The sequence below is a fragment of the Brassica rapa genome, unplaced genomic scaffold, assembly GCF_000309985.2.
Source record: "Brassica rapa cultivar Chiifu-401-42 unplaced genomic scaffold, CAAS_Brap_v3.01 Scaffold0345, whole genome shotgun sequence".
Lineage (NCBI taxonomy): Eukaryota > Viridiplantae > Streptophyta > Magnoliopsida > Brassicales > Brassicaceae > Brassica > Brassica rapa.
Window position 1 is genome coordinate 18,993 of NW_022610287.1, and position 20,923 is coordinate 39,915.

Genomic DNA, 20,923 nt, shown 5'->3' on the forward strand with positions numbered 1-20,923 from the left:
TTGGGATCACCTGATTTGAAAGTGGGATAGCTTCTTCATCCTAACTCTGTTGAGATTTATTCAACTTCCTAGTTATTCTCCACTACTTTATGTATCAACATCAAGCTTCTTACATCGCGATTCATCCTGGTTTGATTAGAATGACAAATAAACTGTCATATTCCCAAACAGGAAAACAAGGATTACCTGATTTGAAAGAGGGGTAGCTTCTGCATCCTAACTCCTATGAGATTTATTCAAATTCCTAGTGATTCTCCACTACTTTATGTATCAAAATCAAACTTCTTATATGTATCAAAATCAAACTTCTTACATCGCGATTCATCCTGGTTTGTTAGAATGACAAAGAAGTTGTCATATTCCTAAACGCGAAAACAGGGATCACATGATTTAAAAGTGGGATAGCTTCTTCATCCTAACTCGTATGAGATTTATTCAACTTCCTGATGATTCTCCACTACTTTATGTATCAAAATCAAGCTTCTTACATCGTTATTCATCCTGGTTTGTTAGAATGACAAAGAAGTTGTCATATTCTCAAACACAAAAACTTGTATCACCTGATTTGAAAGTGGGATAGCTTCTTCATCCTAACTACTATGAGATTTATTCAACTTCCTAGTGATTATCCACTACTTTATGTATCAAAATCAAGCTTCTTACATCGCGATTCATCCTGGTTTGTTAGAATGACAAAGAAGTTGTCATATTCTCAAACTGGAAAACTGGGATCACCTGATTTGAAAGTGAGATTGTTTCTTCATCCTAACTCCTATGAGATTTATTCGACTTCCTGGTGATTCTCCACTACTTTATGTATCAAAATCAAGCATCTTACATCACGATTCTCTTGGTTTGATTAGAATGACAAAGAAGTTGTCATATTCTCAAACACAAAAACTGGGATCACCTGATTTAAAAGTGAGATAGCTTCTTCATCCTAACTCCTATGAGATTTATTCAACTTCCTAGTGAATCTCCACTACTTTATGTATCAAAATTAAGCTTCTTACATCGCGATTCATCATGTTTTGATTAAAATGACAAATAAGTTGTCATATTCCCAAACAGGAAAACAAGGATCACCTGATTTGAAAGTGGGATAGCTTCTTCATCTTAACTCTTCTGAGATTTATTCAACTTCCTGGTGATTCTCCACTACTTTATGTATCAAAATCAATCTTCTTACATCGTGATTCATCCTGTTTACATTGGAATGACAAAGAAGTTGTCATATTCCCAAACACAAAAACTGGGATCACCTGATTTGAAAGTGGGATAGCTTCTTCATCCTAACTCCTATGAGATTTATCCAACTTTCTAGTGATTCTCCACTACTTTATGTATCAAAATCAAGCTTCTTAAATCGCGATTCTCTTGGTTTGATTAGAATGACAAAGAAGTTGTCATATTCCCAAACACAAAAGCTGGGATCACCTGATTTGAAAGTGGGATAGCTTCTTCATCCTAACTCCTATGAGATTTATTCAACTTCCTAGTGATTCTCCACTAGTTTTTGTATCAACATCAAGCTTCTTACATCGCGATTCATCCTTGTTTGATTAGAATGACAAATAAATTGTCATATTCATAAATAGGAAAACAAGGATCACCTGATTTGAAAGAGGGATGGCTTCTTCATCCTAACTTCTATGAGATTTATTCGACTTACTAATTATTCTCCACTACTTTATGTATCAAAATCAAGCTACTTACATTGTGATTCTCTTGGTTTGATTGGAATGACAAAGAAGTTGTCATATTCCCAAACACAAAAACTGGGATCACCTGATTTGAAAGTGGGATAGCTTCTTCATCTTAACTCCTATGAGATTTATTCAACTTCCTAGTGATTCTCCACTACTTTATGTATCAACATCAAGCATCTTACATCGTGATTCATCCTGGTTTGATTAGAATGACAAATAAGTTGTCATATTCCCAAACAGGAAAACAAGGATCACCTGATTTGAAAGTGGGATAGCTTCTTCATCCTAACTCCTATGAGATTTATTCAACTGTAGGAGATGGATTACATCCCTCCACAAGGCCCATCAAATAACAGGCCCTAGCCTGGCAAGCTCGGCTGAGTTTAGTCGGCTCAGCGGCTAAAGACGTCGGCTCGACCCCAGAGTACTTTTAGCCGATTAACTAAGCCGATTGAATGTACCCGGCTTAGGGAGAACAGTACCGAGGCCCGTGTACTCGGCCTTTCACGACAAGGCCCAAAGGACGACGCTATTAGGGCATCAAGGACAAAGGCACAAGAAAAGGGGACTTTTGGACAACCTACACACTAAGCGGCTAGATCTAGGGTTTCATAATCATCTCTTTGATCATGTTGCTTAAACCTTTGATCTTGTCTCCTTACTTCCCGATTAATCTTGTAACCCCGTTGTTCGATTCTAATAAATGCGTCTTTAGTCACCCCATTTCTAAGTTTATTATTCTGATCAACTGAATCCCGTACAAACAATTGGCGCCCACCGTGGGGCTCACTAAAGCAACGTTCTAGATCTACATGGCTTAAGACGACGCCGCCTTCGGCGCTCCAGGCGAGGAACCGACACCTACGCCTGCGGCTGCGCTACCCATCACCTCAGATTTCATGAGCTCCGTCATGGCACGACTCGCTTGCCAAGACGAAGTCCAAATGACAACCAACGACCAACTCGCTGTGTTGGTCGCGGCGCTCACAGCCCCCGACGGACAGACGAGCCGTCCCCAGCAGATACGCCGCCGTCTCTTCAACACAAACCCTACGGCAACTGGAGTCGACCACGTCTCCGATGACTCGGAGCCTAACGAAACCCTTCTCGCAGACGCTCCCCCAGAAAGTTCAGATCTTGCAACAATACGCGAGATCGCAGAACTCAAACTCAGCCTTCAACAGATGAGCGAGAAGATCCACCAAGTAACCAGCGTGGCTCCACAAATCGAGAGCGTACTCGCCGCAACCTCGCGTACTCCTTTTACTCGCGCGCTAACTAGCGTGCAACTCAGAAAGATAGAGAAGCTACGCCTACCTGAATATAAGCCCGGCGGAGACCCGGTGGAGCATATGACAGCTTTTAACATCGCGATGGCGCGAGCTCGACTCCCTGACGATGAAAGGGATGCAGGTTACTGCCAGCTGTTCGTTGAGACTCTCCACGAGCAAGCCCTGACTTGGTTCTCCCAGTTGGAGGAGAACTCAATCGGATGTTTCCGCGACTTATCAGCAGCTTTTCTCAAGACATACATCATGTTCACAAAGCGCAGCGCCACCGCCTCGAGCTTATGGAACCTCAACCAGAAGAAAGACCAGAGCCTGCACGAGTACATGGAGAAATTCAAAGCCGTGGTGTCAAAGATTGAAATCCCAGACGGGATCGCCATCGACGCTCTGCGCAACACCTTATGGGTTCACTCTAAGTTCCGAGAAGACCTATACCAGAACCCAACTACGTCGCTCCAAGACGCTATCGCGCGCTCCGATAACTTCATCAGGATGGAAGAAGACACCAATGCAATTCTCAGCAAGATGAGCACGCTCAAGGCTCCAGCGGGTAAAAACGCTAATACGAGACAAGAACCGCGCCAGCACGCTCCGAACGACAAAAACAGTCGCAAAGACGGATACATGTATGTCGTCAACGAGAATAACGTGCCGATCTCCACTCTCGTAGTTCGCGGAGAAGGGTGGAACAAGTGGGCAAAAGAGCTTGAGTCGCCCGACAAACCGGTCGACACTTTTTGCACCACCCAACCTACAGCGGGAGCCGGGTCAGCAGCGGGGCCTTCCAGGACCGTCGATCTCACCAAGCATTGCAAATATCACGACGTCAAGGGACATGATACCACAAAATGCAAATCACTCTACGCGCATTATCTCTCGTCCCTTGCGAGCGGCGAATTTAAGTTCGAACCTTTGAAAGCTAAGCCAAAGAATGGCAAGAGTTGGAGTACGAACAAGGAAAGGAGAGCCCAACGCAAAGCCACCAGCAAAGGTCGACAAAGCGACACTCAACGACGAGATGACGAGGAGGAAACCCCGAAGGATAACGGTGAGGGAGACTCCTCAGCCGACGAAGAGCACCCAGCTAATCGCAGACGCATCAAGGTTATACTCTCTCAGCAATCTTTGTCGTCCGAAGACGATAACGACGATGCACCTGTACTCGGAGATCTGAGGGACGTCCTGAAACGGAAGTTCGAATCCGAAAATGATAGTAGTCCCAAGCACAATGATCTCCGGATGATGCTGAATACACGCAAGTCTCGACGTATCTCGACAAGCAACGCTAACACCAACGAAGGGCCAATCAGCGACCTCCGAGACAACCTCAACGCTGGCGTATGCGACCTTCGCATACAACTCAACCGTTAGAAACCAACGGACTTACGACGACAGTTAGAGCGCGCTAAAGGCCATTCTCAACCTCCAGCGCATGACACCAGCATATCCACAGATCTCTGCACCTTACTAGCCTCTAAGCGAGTACAAACGGGACAGTCGTTGAATGTCATCATGGGAGGATCTCCTCCTAGCGGAGAATCTGTTCGCTCCGTAAAAGACTACCGTCGACAAGTCGCGACTTCCCAGAAGTGGCCGACTAAACCGACAAGTCATCCCCCGATAACCTTCTCGCCGGATGACGCCGAAGGAGTTCACGCTTCCCATAATGATCCTCTTCTCGTCGTCCTTGGAATTGGAGAATATGACATCACCAAGATCCTCATTGACACCGGAAGTTCTGTCGACCTCATCTTCCGAGGAACTCTGCAGAAGAGGGGAGTTGATCTTGACGACATAAAAGCATCCTCCAGAACATTAACCAGGTTCAACGGATCCTCCGAAACCATATTGGGCACGATCCGCTTCCGGTACGCGCATGCGGCGTTACTTGAATGGTTAAGTTTGCTGTTGTAAGCACCAAAGCTCCATATCACGCTATACTCGGCACTCCTTGGCTACACTCGATGCAAGCTGTTCCTTCCACTTACCACCAATGCGTCAAGTTCCCTGGCACGGACGGAAAGATAAAAACGTTGCGAGGGGATCAAAAGGCTGCTAGGGATCTACTAGTCGCCACAGTCAAACTTCAACGGTCATGTCTACCCGTTAACTCAGTATCTCCCCCAACCTCAAAAGTCTGTTCTCAGGAAAGCGAGGTTCTCGAATTACCTGTTGACGACGCCGATCAGAGTCGAACCGTAAGGGTTGGTGCATACCTTTCTGAGGAAATGAAGCAGTCAGTTCTGGATTTCCTCAGGAAGAACGTGTCAACATTCGCTTGGTCTATGGCAGACATGAAGGGTATCGACCCGACTATAACGACTCACGAACTAAACGTCGACCCAACGTTCAAACCTATCCGCCAGAAGCGACGTAAGCTCGGCCCTGACAGATCGAAGGCCGTAAACGAAGAAGTTGACATGCTACTCGGTGCAGGTTCGATTGCTGAGGTCCGCTACCCCGAATGGTTAGCAAATCCGGTAGTCGTCAAAAAGAAAAATGGCATGTGGCGCGTTTGCGTCGACTTCACCGATTTGAATAAAGACTGCCCCAAGGATAGCTACCCTCTTCCCAACATCGACCGTTTAGTCGAGTCTGCGGCTGGAAACGAGATGCTGACCTTCATGGACACCTTCTCTGGATACAATCAAATAATGATGCACCCGGATGATCGCGAGAAGACGGCCAACATCACTGATAGGGGAACCTATTGCTATAAGGTCATGCCGTTCGGTTTGAAGAACGCCGGAGCAACCTACCAACGGCTTGTGAACAAGATGTTCGCAGATAAGCTGGGTATCACCATGGAAGTGTACATCGACGACATGCTGGTTAAGTCGCTCCATGCCACTGATCACCTCCGCCATCTGCAAGAATGCTTCGAAACTCTCAACAAATACGGCATGAAGCTGAACCCAGCAAAGTGCACGTTCGGAGTCTCTTCAGGCGAGTTCCTCGGCTACATTGTCACGCAGCAAGGAATCGAGGCGAACCCGAAGCAAATATCCGCGGTCCTGAAATTCCCGAGTCCGAAAAACAGTAGAGAAGTACAACGGCTCACGGGCAGGATAGCCGCTCTAAATCGTTTCATCTCTAGATCCACCGACAAGTGCCTGCCCTTCTACGATCTCCTGCGAGGAAACAAGAAGTTCATTTGGGATGAGAAGTGCGAGGAGGCATTTACTCAACTCAAGCAATACCTGACAACACCTCCAGTACTCGCTAAGCCGGACGTCGGTGATGTTCTATCTCTCTATGTCGCAGTATGACACGCTGCAGTCAGCAGCGTTCTGATAAAGGAAGATCGCGGCAAACAAAAGCCCATCTTCTACACGAGCCGGCGCATGACCGGGCCAGAGACGCGATACCCAACTCTGGAGAAAATGGCTTTAGCAGTCGTCGAAGCAGCGAGAAAGCTTCGACCATATTTCCAGTCACATTCAGTGGAGGTACTGACTGATCAGCCTCTCCGAACCATACTCCAAAACACTAACAGATCTGGCAGACTCACAAAGTGGGCATCGAACTCGGCGAGCTCGATATTACCGACAAGAACCGCACAGCTGCGAAATCCCAGGTTCTTGCGGACTTCTTGGTCGAACTGGCCCCAGAATTGGAGCAAGATCTCGCACTCCCAAGCTCAAACTGGACGCTTCACGTCGATGGATCGTCGACCAACAAGGGAGCAGGTGCTGGAGTCCAATTACAGTCCCCAACCGGAGAACTAATCAGGCAGTCTTTCAGCTTTGGCTTTCCCGCATCAAACAACGAAGCAGAGTATGAATCTCTGATCGCTGGACTCCGCTTAGCAAAAGCTGTAAAAGCTAAACGACTAAGCGCCTATTGCGACTCTCAGCTAGTCGCCAGTCAGTTCAGCGGCGACTACGATGCCCGCAACAACCGAATGGACGCCTACCTCAAACTAGTGCAAAGCCTGGCAGCAGAATTCGAGTTCTTCGAACTCATCAAAGTTCCCAGAGGCGAAAACGTCTGCGCCAACGCCCTCGCGGCCCTTGGCAGCAAGCTTCGTGATCAAGTTAAACGGACCATCCTGATACACCGTATCGAGAAGCCAAGCATCGATATACTAACCGACCAAACCCTCGTCGTTGCCCCAATCAACGGACCCGCTACTCCAGGCGACGACGGATTTGGTCCTGATTGGAGAACTGAGTTCATCGACTACCTCTCGAGGGGAGACCTCCCAACAGAAAAATGGGCAGCTCGCCGACTAAAAACACGCAGCGCCCATTACGTCGTTCTTGACGATGAACTACACCGATGGACCGCGAGTAAAGTGCTCCTAAAATGCATCCATGGCGACGAGACAGCAAGGGTTATGGCAGAGACGCACGAAGGCGCTGGCGGAAATCATTCGGGCGGACGTGCATTAGCGATCAAAGTAAGGAGTTTAGGATTCTTCTGGCCGACAATGAACGCAGATTGCGAGTCTTACGCGAGAAGCTGCGACAAGTGCCAACGGCACGCACCTAGCATCCATTGTCCAACCGAAATGTTGCGAACAACCACCGCTCCATACCCGTTCATGCGATGGGCAATGGACATCATAGGGCCACTTCCCTGTTCCCGCCAAAGACGCTTCATCCTCGTCCTCACCGACTACTTCACCAAATGGATCGAAGCTGAAGCATACGCTCAAGTCACAGACAAAGAAGTTCGCGGTTTTGTCTGGAAAAACATTATCTGCCGTTACGGTTTACCTTATGAGATCGTTACCGATAACGGATCGCAGTTCATGTCAGGCAACTTCAAGGAGTTCTGTGGCAAATGGAACATTCAGCTAAGCCCCTCCACTCCTTGTTACCCGCACGGTAATGGTCAGGCAGAGTCCTCCAACAAACTCATCATCGATGGTATTAAAAAGCGCCTGGACATGAAGAAGGGTCATTGGGCCGACGAACTCGATGGAGTCCTATGGAGCCATCGCACAACTCCGCGAGGATCGACTAAATCGACACCTTTCTCCCTCGCTTACGGCGTCGAAGCCATGGCTCCTGCTGAAGTTAACGTTTCAAGCCTCCGACGTTCCAAAATGCCTCAATACATCGAGCTGAACAAGGAGATGCTACTCGACGCCCTTGATGAGATAGAAGAACGACGAGATCAAGCTCTGCTGCGCATCCAGAATTACCAACATCAGATCGAGAGTTACTATAACAAAAAGGTCGGTGCCCGACCTCTGGAACTCGGTGACCTCGTCATGCGAAAAGTGTTGTGGGAACCGAAATTCGCACTGTCGATTTCCGTTTAAATAAGGAAACTAGGAAAACCCTAATTTCCCAGAGGTCCCGGATCTCTGCGAGAGCCAACGACAAGTGACCAAATATATGTGGAAATCGTGAAAAGATAACAAACGAGTTTAGAGAAAACAGTAGATCTTATTTCGAATCTGCGTAAGAGCGTTGCGATCATTACAAGAGATCATAAAAGCTTTGGCTGCAAAGGCTATCAGCGAGTTACCTAGTTCTAGCAGCCTAAAAGCTCAAACCTAGTTGAGTCGCAGCTCGATAACAAAAGACGAAAAAGATATATAAAAGGTTTTTGATTGATTTCGGACTGAACCTTGTTAAAGGCTGCCTACGTACCCCTTTCGAGGATCAAGCCGAACGTAGTTCAATTGATAGAGCTGGACAAGTGATCGAACTGCCTGGGCGAGTTCGTCTAGTAACTGAGTGCCAGTCATAGAAACCGAACTTGTCGAGAATAAAGCCTAAAGTTTCTAAGTGCAGAGAATTCCGAGTCTAAAAAGCTCTCCCCCATGCTCCTCGCCTAGGACTCCTTATATACTAGCTCCAAGGTCGGTTTACGCTTTTACTCTTCTGCCCTTAAGCCGTCATAGCGTAAAAATGGAGATATTCCATTTTCCCGATTTTCACAATTATCTTCAAAACTTCCGTATTTATCCGCGGAAACATGACATTTATCCTTCCTTGTGGACCAAGCGTAAACCGGGCTGTGGTTTACGGGCCTTTGGTTAAGAAATCGCAGGATGGGCCTCGAGTCGTGTTTTAGGTCCCTTTGGGCCGTCTTCCGACTCGAAGAGTTTACTACGATTTCTTTCGACAAAGAAAGAACTTTCCGCGATTTCTAATCCGCGAAGTTTGAACGATGATTTAGAATAGCGGAAAACATAGACTGAGCTCGCTACGGTCTTCGGGAGATAGCATTTGAAGGTTTGACGAGAATGCATGGACTGGTGTCATACCGATGTTCGGAAGAGCTCGGTCGCTACGTAGCGACCAAACTTTGGCTCGAGCCCGATCGCTACGTAGCGACCGAGCGGGACGGACGCTCGGTCGCTACGTAGCAACCGAGCTTGGCTCGGGCTCGGTCGCTACGTAGCGACCGAGCAGGACAGACGCTCGGTCGCTACGTAGCGACCGAGCGGGACGGACGCTCGGTAGCTCTGTAGCGACCGAGCTTGGCTCGGGCTCGGTCGTTACGTAGCGACCGAGCGGGACGGACGCTCGGTCGCTACGTAGCGACCGAGCTTGGCTCGGGCTCGGTCGCTACGTAGCGATTGAGCGAGATGGACGCTCGGTCGCTACGTAGCGACCGAGCTTGGCTCGAGCTTGGTCGCTACGTAGCGACCGAGCTTGGCTCGGGCTCGGTCGCTCGTAGCGACCGAGCGAGACGGACGCTTGGTCGCTACGTAGCGACCGAGCGAGACGGACGCTCGGTCGCTACGTAGCAACCGAGCAGGACGGACGCTCGGTCGCTACGTAGCGACCGAGCGGGATGGACGCTTGGTCGCTACGTAGCGACCGAGCTTGGCTCGGGCTCAGTCGCTACGTAGCGACCGAGCGTCCGTCCCGCTCGGTTGCTACGTAGCGAGCGAGCTATGTGCATGCTTGGTCGCCGCGTATCGATCGAGCTTGGCTTGTCCGCGGTCTGATTTCCATACTCGAGTTTGTCCGCGGCCGATTTGGATACATGTCTGTCGCCTTCGGACAATCGGTATTTAGTGGTTCGATTGAGATTTGGACGATATTTTACTGGAAGGCTCTTCGTAAAGATATTTTTACGAAGATTACTTTTCGTAAAAACGTTTATACTGATTTTTACGGACTTTCAGGCATTGATTCCGTCGTGACCGATTTTGACCCCAACAAGTGTTTGAGAATACTAAGGAACTCAACGCCGGTAAACTTGGCGCCAGGTGGGAGGGACCTTACAAAATCATCAAAGTCATAAAGCCTGGTGTATACCGACTCCAAACGTCGCGCGGCGAAGAAGTCCCACGATCATGGAACTCAATGCACCTACGACGCTTCTACCCGTAGGAGTATTTCCGCTTCAGGAAAAAAAAAAAAAAAACGAGTAGATGCACCCCCGTGGTCACTTCTACCCAACCGAGTAAATGCGCTAACAACGGCCACTTTTACTCGGGAAAACACGAACTACGAATGGCTTGATCCTCAACCGAGGTACGTAGGCAGCCTTAACAGGTCCAACTATACAAAACCAAAGTTAAAACCTTGTTTAGACCTCAATCGAGTAAATAATGATTCTCATACCCAACGGCTCCCAATCCTCCAGCAGAGGACACGCGGACGCTCACGTTCCTTTGTCTATAGCTATGTCCTGATCAGACACTTGGCCTAAGGACCATAAGGTCGCGAGTCACCTATGCCCAAGAGCATTGACCGCCCAAACAGAGTTAATCTTCGCCTTTTCTCGACTAACGCGTAACGGATTAGCTACCCGGTTACTCGATCGTCACTAAGAAAACGGACGAAAGAACCTTCCACTCTTAGATTCAGTTCCTTGTTTTCGAAATTTGAATACTCGCCTACTCGTGACCTCAAATCAAGAATACAACAAGACCTGAACGAACCCCTTTTAGCGGTTTTGTATAACAGGTCGAGCTATACAAAACCAAAGTTAAAACCTTGTTTATACCTCAATCGAGTAAATAATGATTCTCATACCCAACGGCTCCCAATCCTCCAGCAGAGGACACGCGGACGCTCACGTTCCTTTGTCTATAGCTATGTCCTGATCAGACACTTGGCCTAAGGACCATACGGTCGCGAGTCACCTACGCCCAAGAGCGTTGACCGGCCAAACAGAGTGAATCTTCGCCTTTTCTCGACTAACGCGTAATGGATTAGCTACCCGGTTACTCGATCGTCACTAAGAAAACGGACGAAAGAACCTTCCACTCTTAGATTCAGTTCCTTGTTTTCGAAATTTGAATACTCGCCTACTCGTGACCTCAAATCAAGAATACAACAAGACCTGAATGAACCCCTTTTAGCGGTTTTGTTTCTTTATCTATTTGCAAAAGCTAAGATTCAGAAATCTAACGTTTCTAGCCGAGTATATCGCGAAACTGTAAAGATAACTGAAACATTACTTAGACAAATTGCAAGTACAGATAGGGAAACACCAGAAAACGTGAACTTAAGAGTACGCTTAACACAGCAACTCACCGACTAAAACAAAAAGGAAAAAGAAATATACATTTAAGTCATACAACAGCAAGGTCTATCAAGACCACGAATGATAGCATCCGAATAATAAATACAACAAGGAAAAGTTCAAGTGACCGTGTCTTGGTCGTCCTTGTTCGACACAACCGGGAAAAGCAACTCCACGGTTTCTTCAGCGACGTGAGCATTGAGGCCTTCAATCTGCGCAGGAGGGTCCGAGGCTGACGGGTTCAGAGCCGCTTCTTCGATAAGCGCCGGAAACGACCTGTTCTCCTCCTGGTCGCCCCCTCGTCATCTTCCCATTCTTCAGACGAGGAAACCAAGACCGGATCTTCAGCGGCTACGTCCCCTGTTCCTTCTTGAATCGCGTTGCCACCTACCTCGGGATCGTTCTTGTCGGAACACTCCTCGACCGCAGTTCCTTCAGTGACGGTGATGCGCTTTGACAGAGCAGAAGTGATATCGATCATTGGCTCGTCAGTCGGATCTTCGGCCGCCTCACGAGAAGTGATCAGTTGGGAAGCCGATTCATGGCCAATCAAACCAACATTCGATCCGTACGGATCAAGCGTTCCCATCAATTCCTCGCTTACGAACCGGGAAGGGAGGTTGAGTGGAGAGAGGGTGAAATCTGCTTCTGAGAACGGATCGAGGCGATGTTTAGCGACCTCGGCCTCATGCAACTTCTCGTGCTCCGAGAAGATGTCTATCATTTCCTGCGGGATCTCCGTCCCGCTATCTCTTATCACCTCAAGACACTTCTTGGTTCCCGAAGCTTGCCCATATAAACTCTTGGCCTTCTCCAACGCGTTAAGACGGTCCAGATAGTCCTTTACTCGACCAAAGCAGCGAGTAGACTTGTCTGCCATAGCTGTCTGGACTTTGACCCTTTCGCGAGTAACCTGCTGAATCCTAGAGTCTCTCAAGCGTTGCCTCTCCTTGACCAGCGTCCCAACGACGGCATCCCTCTCTCCTTCTAACTCAGTTTTCTCCTTCTCAAGAGAAGCGACCAACCGCTCTAAACGAGCCTTCTCGCGCAGAGCATCCTTTTTGGCGAGACGATCAGACTTTAACTTGTCTTCTAGCTCTGCAAATTTGACCCGGAGGACTTCCTTCTCTTTGACTGCTTTGTCGCTAGCTTTCTTGTTCTCCGCGCGCAACCTCTCTATCACGCCCAGCCTGGTTCACGCAAGTTTTTCTAAGGCGCCCAGCTGGACCATCGTCTGCTTTAGAGTACTGTCGTACTTCTCGACGAGATAGTTTATACTCCCGTCGCTCTGCATAAAACAATAAAGACTTAGAAATTTTATGAGAAAGGAAAAGGGGAAATAAGGGAAAGCGAAGTTACCCGTTTGCTCGCCATGGCTGCATTAATGTACTCCTTCTTAAAGTACATATCGTCGATCGGTGGCAACTCTTTTGTCCCACCATGGATCTGACGTGTCAGTTTCGCGCATTGAAGCGGATTTAGTACCAGCGGAGTCGTCTCATCATACAAAAACTCTACGCGATCCGGGAACCCTTTTCCCGCCTTCTGCGGAAGCGAACCTCCACTTTCAACACCCTTCTTCCTTGCAGAAGAAGAAAGGGCTCTCGTACTCAACGGAGATTCATCCCGAGAACCATCTCCGGTTTCAGTAGCCTGTCCCCCGCTTTTAGAAGGGACCTCAGGAGCAGGAGTCCCATCATCCTCTGCGGTCGTCTTCTTCGACTTCTTCTCGGGACGACCTTCAGACGATCCCCGAGTAGAATCGGTTGGATCGTGTCTTCCCACATCATCATCCCCTACGGCCATCGAGGTCTCCGGGGGCTCAACAGAACCTCCTCACGAGACCTTTTCTTGTTGTCCTTTTTCTTCTTCTTCTTTTTAGCCGCGACTTCAGAACCATCAACGGAGGATGGGGCCTCCTCCAAAGGAACACTCCCCTCGAGAGAGGAGGACTGCCCCCTTTTGGCCGGCTTCTTGGCCTTGCCGGCCTTTTTCTTCGGGGAACTCTAAGCTGGCGGGTCAGAGTTCACATCCCCATCTGCGGGAACAGGCCTGACCTCTGAGGCACCGGCAGAAGATGACTTCGATGAAGAGAGCATTTGAAGCTTCCCTTTTAGCAGATCACTCAAGTCGGGAATTCCCTCCATCTCTCTGGCCTTGTTGAGAAGCTTTTGTTGTTTCCGAGTAAACAAGGAGAGGCGAGATTTGCGAGGACCGAGTACACAAGGAACTCTCGATTCCCAATCAACTGTAGAAGCAAAAAGAAGTTCGATATGAAAGTCACGAAAAGGCTCAAAGAATCTCCCTAAGGTGAACAGCAACTTTACCTCTAGCAATTCTAGCTTGCTGACGACGTATCCACTCCCGACTAAGATCTGGCCAACGGAGATGACTGTGCGTCGCGATCAATTGGGCGCTCTCAAAGAACTTTTCAGGATAGGCGATCGTGTTAGGATGACAAACTGCAAAAGAAAAGGTAAGCGTTAGGACCACAACCGGAGTACGAGTAAACAGACAAATCTCTACCAAGTTGCTGATTCCATAAAACGCGATAATCGTCCCCCGGCGGCTCCTCGAAGGCGTGCTCATCAGATTTGACGTAAAAGTACGCTCGTTGCCAATCCTGCGTCTTGTTTGGGTGACCCGTCAGGACTTTGTAATTTGCTCGCATCTTAATCGAAAAGATCTCGTTTGGCTCCGCCTTCGTGAAAGTCAGTTCTTCAAACACTCTCACGCTCATCGAAATATCCATCTCCGCGGCCATAACCATTAACATGACGGCTATGCGTAGCGACCCGTTTAGCAGCTGAGATATGGCGATGTCCCGACGAAACGCGTACGACGTGATCAATCGAGGGATTGGGAACCAGAGCTTAGTCTGATTCTTGAAGTAGGATTCGTATACGCATTGGTAACCGACCGGTGGTGACCATGGGCGCTGCTCGGTAGACGGAATGAGGTAGGTGACGCCGGCGCCACCATTCTCCCTTAGCAAATTCTTCACGGTCTCGTCGGAAGAACAGGAACTGAACACGTTTCCCCACGATTGAACTCGCGGATCGCGTAACACTTCGGGAGGAAGCGAAGGTAGTTCTTAAAAAATCCCACCAGGATGATAAATCACAGGACGACAGTCTGTCTCGTCAAAGCGAATACTATTTGGTGCGGGAAGACGGCCTGACTGGTCGAAACGAGCCCTCCGTTGAGCCCGTCTTCTGGGCCTTACGACTTGGCTAGGCGCTTCAGCGCCACTTGCGCCACTTGCCTGTCCGCCCTCATCCTCAGCGTTCCCTTTGGCTTCTTCGCGAAATTGCCTGTGGGCGTCAGCGACCAATAGAGGCTGGGAAAGGCTCATGTTCTCCGTATCCCGCAGAGCGTCACGATGGATTATGTCAAACTCATCCAACGGACCGCCGTCCGCATCCTAGCCGGGCTCGACGAGGCAGCGATATCCTTTCGTTTTTCCTCACGCGATAATCGATTCCCTGAAGCCATATCCTCTCTACTCGGGGGGGACGACTAAACCAGCTAGGTCCTAAGCGGAAAACTCTACACTACAGAAGGTTTATCTAGAGAGAGAAAATAAAAGTAGAGAGAAGGAAGAGAAAGTGGAATACCTGAGTCTGCAGAGAAGAATGACGAAAGCAAAGGAGAGACACCTATTTATAGCAAAAACGAGGACACACTCTCCGAAGCGTAGGCCTAAATGGGCTTTAAATGCCGCCTAAATGCCCAAGAACTTACTCGCGACGGTTCAATTTCTCGCTTGAACCGGTTTCCAATCGGGAAATTCAACCGAAATCAATCACCGGTTTCGATCCGAACCGGTTCACCAGAGTTAACCGTCAAAAAACCATCCGAGCTCTTAGTTCGAGATAGTTCACCTCCCGAGTAAAACATGCTGTCACGACAGAAATGGAGGGGAAACACAACGCATCACGAAAGTCGCAGCTTGGAGCGACTAGATGCAGCGCGCGACTTAAATCGCATACCGAAGAGACGAGCTGTCGCCTGCATTAGGACCTGTTATACGAACGAACCTGACCCACAAATTTACTGAGACCGATAAGCCGCTCACAAGTGAACTAGGGGGGGACTTATTGTAGGAGATGGATTACATCCCTCCACAAGGCCCATCAAATAACAGGCCCTAGCCTGGCAAGCTCGGCTGAGTTTAGTCGGCTCAGCGGCTAAAGACGTCGGCTCGACCCCAGAGTACTTTTAGACGATTAACTAAGCCGATTGAATATACCCGGCTTAGGGAGAACAGTACCGAGGCCCGTGTACTCGGCCTTTCACGACAAGGCCCAAAGGACGACGCTATTAGGGCATCAAGGACAAAGGCACAAGAAAAGGGGACTTTTGGACAACCTACACACTAAGCGGCTAGATCTAGGGTTTCATAATCATCTCTTTGATCCTGTTGCTTAAACCTTTGATCTTGTCTCCTTAGTTCCCGATTAATCTTGTAACCCCGTTGTTTGATTCTAATAAAAGCGTCTTTAGTCACCCCATTTCTAAGTTTATTATTCTGATCAACTGAATCCCGTAGTGATTCTCCACTACTTTATGTATAAAAATCAAACTTCTTACATCACGATTCATACTGGTTTGATAGAATGACAAAGAAGTAGTCATATTCCCAAACAGAAAAACTGGGATCAATTGATTTGAAAGTGGGATAGCTTCTTCATCCTAACTCCTATGAGATTTCTTCGACTTCCTGGTGATTCTCCACTACTTTATGTATCAAAATCAAGCTTCTTACATCGCGATTCTCTTGGTTTGATTAGAATGACAAAGAAGTTGTCATATTCTCAAACACAAAAACTGGGATTACCTGATTTAAAAGTGGGATAGCTTCTTCATCCTAACTCCTATGAGATTTATTCAACTTCCTAGTGATTTCTCCACTACTTTATGTATCAACACTAAGCTTCTTACATCGCGATTCATCCTGGTATGATTAGAATGACAAATAAGTTGTCATATTCCCAAACAGGAAAACAAGGATCACTTGATTTGAAAGTGGATAGCTTCTTCACCTGATTTATTCAACTTCCTAATGATTCTCCACTACTTTTAGTATCAAAATCAAACTTCTTACATCGCGATTCAGCCTGGTTTGTTAGAATGACAAAGAAGTTGTCATATTCCCAAACACAAAAACTGGGATCACCTGATTTGAAAGTGGGATAGCTTCTTCATCCTAACTCCTATGAGATTTATTCAACTTCCTAGTGATTCTGCACTACTTTATGTATCAACATCTAGCTTCTTACATCGCGATTCATCCTGGTTTGATTAGAATAAATAAGATGTCATATTCCCAAACAGGAAAACAAGGATCACCTGATTTGAAAGTGGGATAGGTTCTTCATCCTAAATCCTAGGAGATTTATTCGACTTCCTAGTGATTCTCCACTACTTTATTTATCATCATAAAGCTTCTTACATTGCGATTCATCCTGGTTTGATTAGACTGACAAATAAGTTGTCATATTCCCAAACAGGAAAACAAGGATCACCTGATTTGAAAGTGGAATATGTTCTTCATCCTAAATCCTAGGAGATTTATTCAACTTCCTAGTCATTCTCCACTACTTTATGTTCAAAATCAATCTTCTTACATCGTGATTCATCCTGGTTTGTTAGAATGACAAAGAAGTTGTCATATTCCCAAACAGGAAAACTGGGATCTCCTGATTTGAAAGTGGGATAGCTTCTTCATCCTAACTCCTATGGGATTTATTCAACTTCCTGGTGATTCTCCACTACTTTATGTATCAATATCAATCTTCTTACATCGCGATTCTCTTGGTTTGATTAGAATGACAAAGAAGTTGTCATATTCCCAAACACAAAAGCTGGGATTACTTGATTTGAAATTGGGATAGCTTCTTCATCCTAACTCCTATGAGATTTATTCAACTTCCTAGTGATTCTCCACTACTTTATGTATCAAAATCAAACTTCTTACATCGCGATTCATACTGGTTTGATAGAATGACAAAGAAGTTGTCATATTCCCAAACAAGAAAACTGGGATCAATTGATTTGAAAGTGGGATAGCTTCTTCATTCGAACTCCTATAAGATTTCTTCGACTTCATGGTGATTCTCCACTACTTTATGTATCAAAATCAAGCTTCTTACATCACGATTCATCTTCGTTTGATTAGAATGACAAAGAAGTATTCATATTCCCAAACACAAAAACTGGGATCACCTGATTTGAAAGTGGGATAGCTTCTTCATCCTAACTCCTATGAGATTAATTCAATTTCCTAGTGAATCTCCACTACTTTATGTAACAAAATCAAGCTTCTTACATCGCGGTTCATCCTGTTTTTATTAAAATGACAAATAAGTTCTCATATTCCCATACAGGAAAACAAGGATCGCCTGATTTGAATTTGGGATAGCTTCTTCATCCTAACTCCTCTGAGATTTATTCAACTTCCAGGTGATTATCCACTACTTTATGTATCAAATTCAATCTTCTTACATCGCTATTCTCTTGGTTTGATTAGAATGACAAAGAAGTTGTCATATTCCCAAACACAAAAGCTAGGATCACCTGATTTGAAAGTGGGATAGCTTCTTCATCCTAACTCCTATGAGATTTATTCAACTTCCTAGTGATTCTCCACTACTTTTTGTATCAATATCAAGCTTCTTACATCGCGATTCATCCTGGATTGATTAGAATGACAAATAAATTGTCATATTCCCAAATAGGAAAACAAGGATCACCTGATTTGAAAGAGAGATAGCTTCTTCATCCTAGCTCCTATGAGTTTTAATCAACTTCCTAGTGATTCTCCACTACTTTATGTATCAAAATCAAACTGCTTCCATCTCGATTCATCCTTGTTTGTTAGAATGACAAAGAAGTTGTCATATTCCCAAACAGGAAAACTGGGATCACCTGATTTGAAAGTGGGATAGCTTCTTCATCCTAACTCCTATGAGATTTTTTCGACTTCCTAGTGATTCTCCACTACTCTATGTATCAAAATCAAGCTTCTTACATCGCGATTCTCTTGGTTTGATTGGAATGACAAAGAAGTTGTCATATTCCCAAACACAAAAACTGGGATCACCTGATTTGAAAGTGGGATAGCTTCTTCATCCTAACTCCTATGAGATTTATTCAACTTCCTAGTGATTCTCCGCTACTTTATGTATCAACATCAAGCTTCTTACATCGCGATTCATCCTGGTTTGATTTGAATGACAAATAAGTTGTTATATTCCCAAACAGGAAAAGAAGGATCACGTGATTTGAATGTGGGATAGGTTCTTCATCCTAACTCCTATGAGATTTCTTTGACTTCCTGGTGATTCTCCAGTACTTTATGTATCAAAATCAATCTTCTTACATCGCGATTCTCTTGGTTTGATTAGAATGACAAAGAAGTTGTTATATTCCCAAACACAAAAGCTGGGATCACCTGACTGGAAAGTGGGATAGCTTCTTCATCCTAACTCCTATGAGATTTATTCAACTTACTAGTGATTCTCCACTACTTTATGTATCAAAATCAAACTTTTTACATAACGATTCATACTGGTTTGATAGAATGACACAGAAGTTGTCATATTCCCAAACAGGAAAACTGGGATCGATTGATTTGAAAGTGGGATAGCTTCTTCATTCTAACTCCGATGATATTTCTTCGACTACCTGGTGATTCTCCACTACTTTAGGTATCAAAATCAAGCTTCTTACATCACGATTCATCTTGGTTTGATTAGAATGACAAAGAAGTTATCATATTCGCAAACACAAAAACTGGGACCACCCGATTTGAAATTGGGATAGTTTCTTCATCCTATCTCCTATGAGATTTATTCAACTTCCTAGTGTTTCTCCACTACTTTTTGTATCAACATCAAGCTTCTTACATAGAATGACAAATAAATTGTCATATTCACAAATAGGAAAACAAGGATCACCTGATTTGAAAGAGGGATAGCTTTTTCATCCTAACTTCTATGAGATTTATTCAACTTACCTAGTGATTCTCCACTACTTTATGTATCAAAATCAAACTTCTTACATCGCGATTCTCTTGGTTTGATTGGAATGACAAAGAAGTTGTCATATTCCCAAACACAAAAACTGGGATCACCTGATTTGAAAGTGGGATAGCTTCTTCATCCTAACTCCTATGAGATTTATTCAACTTCCTAGTGATTCTCCACTACTTTATGTTTCAGCATCAAGCATCTTACATCGCGATTCATCCTGGTTTGATTAGAATGACAAATAAGTTGTCATATTCCCAAACAAGAAAACAAGGATCACCTGATTTGAAAGTGGGATAGCTTCTTCATCCTAACTCCTATGAGATTTATTCAACTGCCTAGTGATTCTCAACTACTTTATGTATCATAATCAAATTTCTTACATCACGATTCATACTGGTTTGATAGAATGACAAAGAAGTAGTCATATTCCCAAACAGGAAAACTAGGATCAATTGATTTGAAAGTGGGATAGCTTCTTCATCCTAACTCCTATGAGATTAATTCAATTTCCTAGTGAATCTCCACTACTTTATGTATCAAAATCATGCTTCTTACATCGCGAATCATCCTGTTTTGATTAAGATGACAAACAAGTTCTCATATTCCCAAACACAAAAAATGGGATCACCTGATTTGAAAGTGGGATAGCTTCTTCATCCTAACTCCTATTAGATTTATTCAACTTCCTAGTGATTCTCCACTACTTTATGTATCAACATCAAGCTTCTTACATCGCGATTCATCCTGGTTTGATTAGAATCACAAATAAGTTTCAATATTCCCAAACAGGAAAACAAGGATCACCTGATTTGAAAGTGGGATAGGTTCTTCATCCTAAATCCTAGGAGATTTATTCAACTTCCTAGTAATTCTCCACTACTTTATGTATCAAAATCAAACTTCTTACATCGCGATTCATCCTGGTTTGTTAGAATGACAAAGAAGTTGTCATATTCTCAAATATGAAAACTGAGATCACCTGATTTGAAAGTGGGATAGTTTCTTCATCATAACTCCTATGAGATTTCTTCGACTTCCTAGTGATTCTCCACTACTTTATGTATCAACGTCAAGCTTCTTACATCGCGATTCATCCTGGTCTGATTAGAATGACAAATAAGTTGACATATTCCCAAACAGGAAAACAAGGATCACTTGATTTGAAAGTGGGATAACTTCTTCATCCTAACTCCTCTGAGATTTATTCAACTTCCTGGTGATTATCCACTAATTTATGTATCAAAATCAATCTTCTTACATCGTGATTCATCCTGGTTTGTTAGAATGACAAAGAAGTTGTCATATTCCCAAACAGGAAAACTGGGATCACCTGATTTGAAAGTGGGATAGCTTCTTCATCCTAACTCCTATGAGATTTATTTGACTTCCTGGTGATTCTCCACTATTCTATGTATCAAAATCAAATCTCTTACATCGCAATTCT

General features: G+C 45.4%; 2 protein-coding genes and 1 long non-coding RNA gene across 3 annotated transcripts; 2 read left to right on the plus strand and 1 right to left on the minus strand.

Annotated features, from left to right (window-relative positions):
* Positions 1-2,620: 2,620 nt before the first annotated feature.
* LOC117130188 lies at positions 2,621-4,369 on the plus strand. The gene has a single exon (XM_033283212.1). The coding sequence runs from the start codon at positions 2,621-2,623 to the stop codon at positions 4,367-4,369; it is 1,749 nt and encodes a 582-aa protein (XP_033139103.1).
* Positions 4,370-6,381: 2,012 nt separating this feature from the next.
* LOC117130186 lies at positions 6,382-11,360 on the plus strand. The gene is made up of 3 exons (XM_033283211.1): positions 6,382-6,447; positions 6,495-8,183; positions 11,310-11,360. The coding sequence occupies exons 1-3, from the start codon at positions 6,382-6,384 to the stop codon at positions 11,358-11,360; spliced, it is 1,806 nt and encodes a 601-aa protein (XP_033139102.1).
* Positions 11,361-18,907: 7,547 nt separating this feature from the next.
* Positions 18,908-19,579, minus strand: LOC117130187. The gene is made up of 2 exons (XR_004453641.1): positions 19,464-19,579; positions 18,908-19,308 (listed from the first exon to the last, which is right to left on the minus strand). It is a non-coding gene; the product is annotated as an uncharacterized LOC117130187 (long non-coding RNA).
* Positions 19,580-20,923: the final 1,344 nt, after the last annotated feature.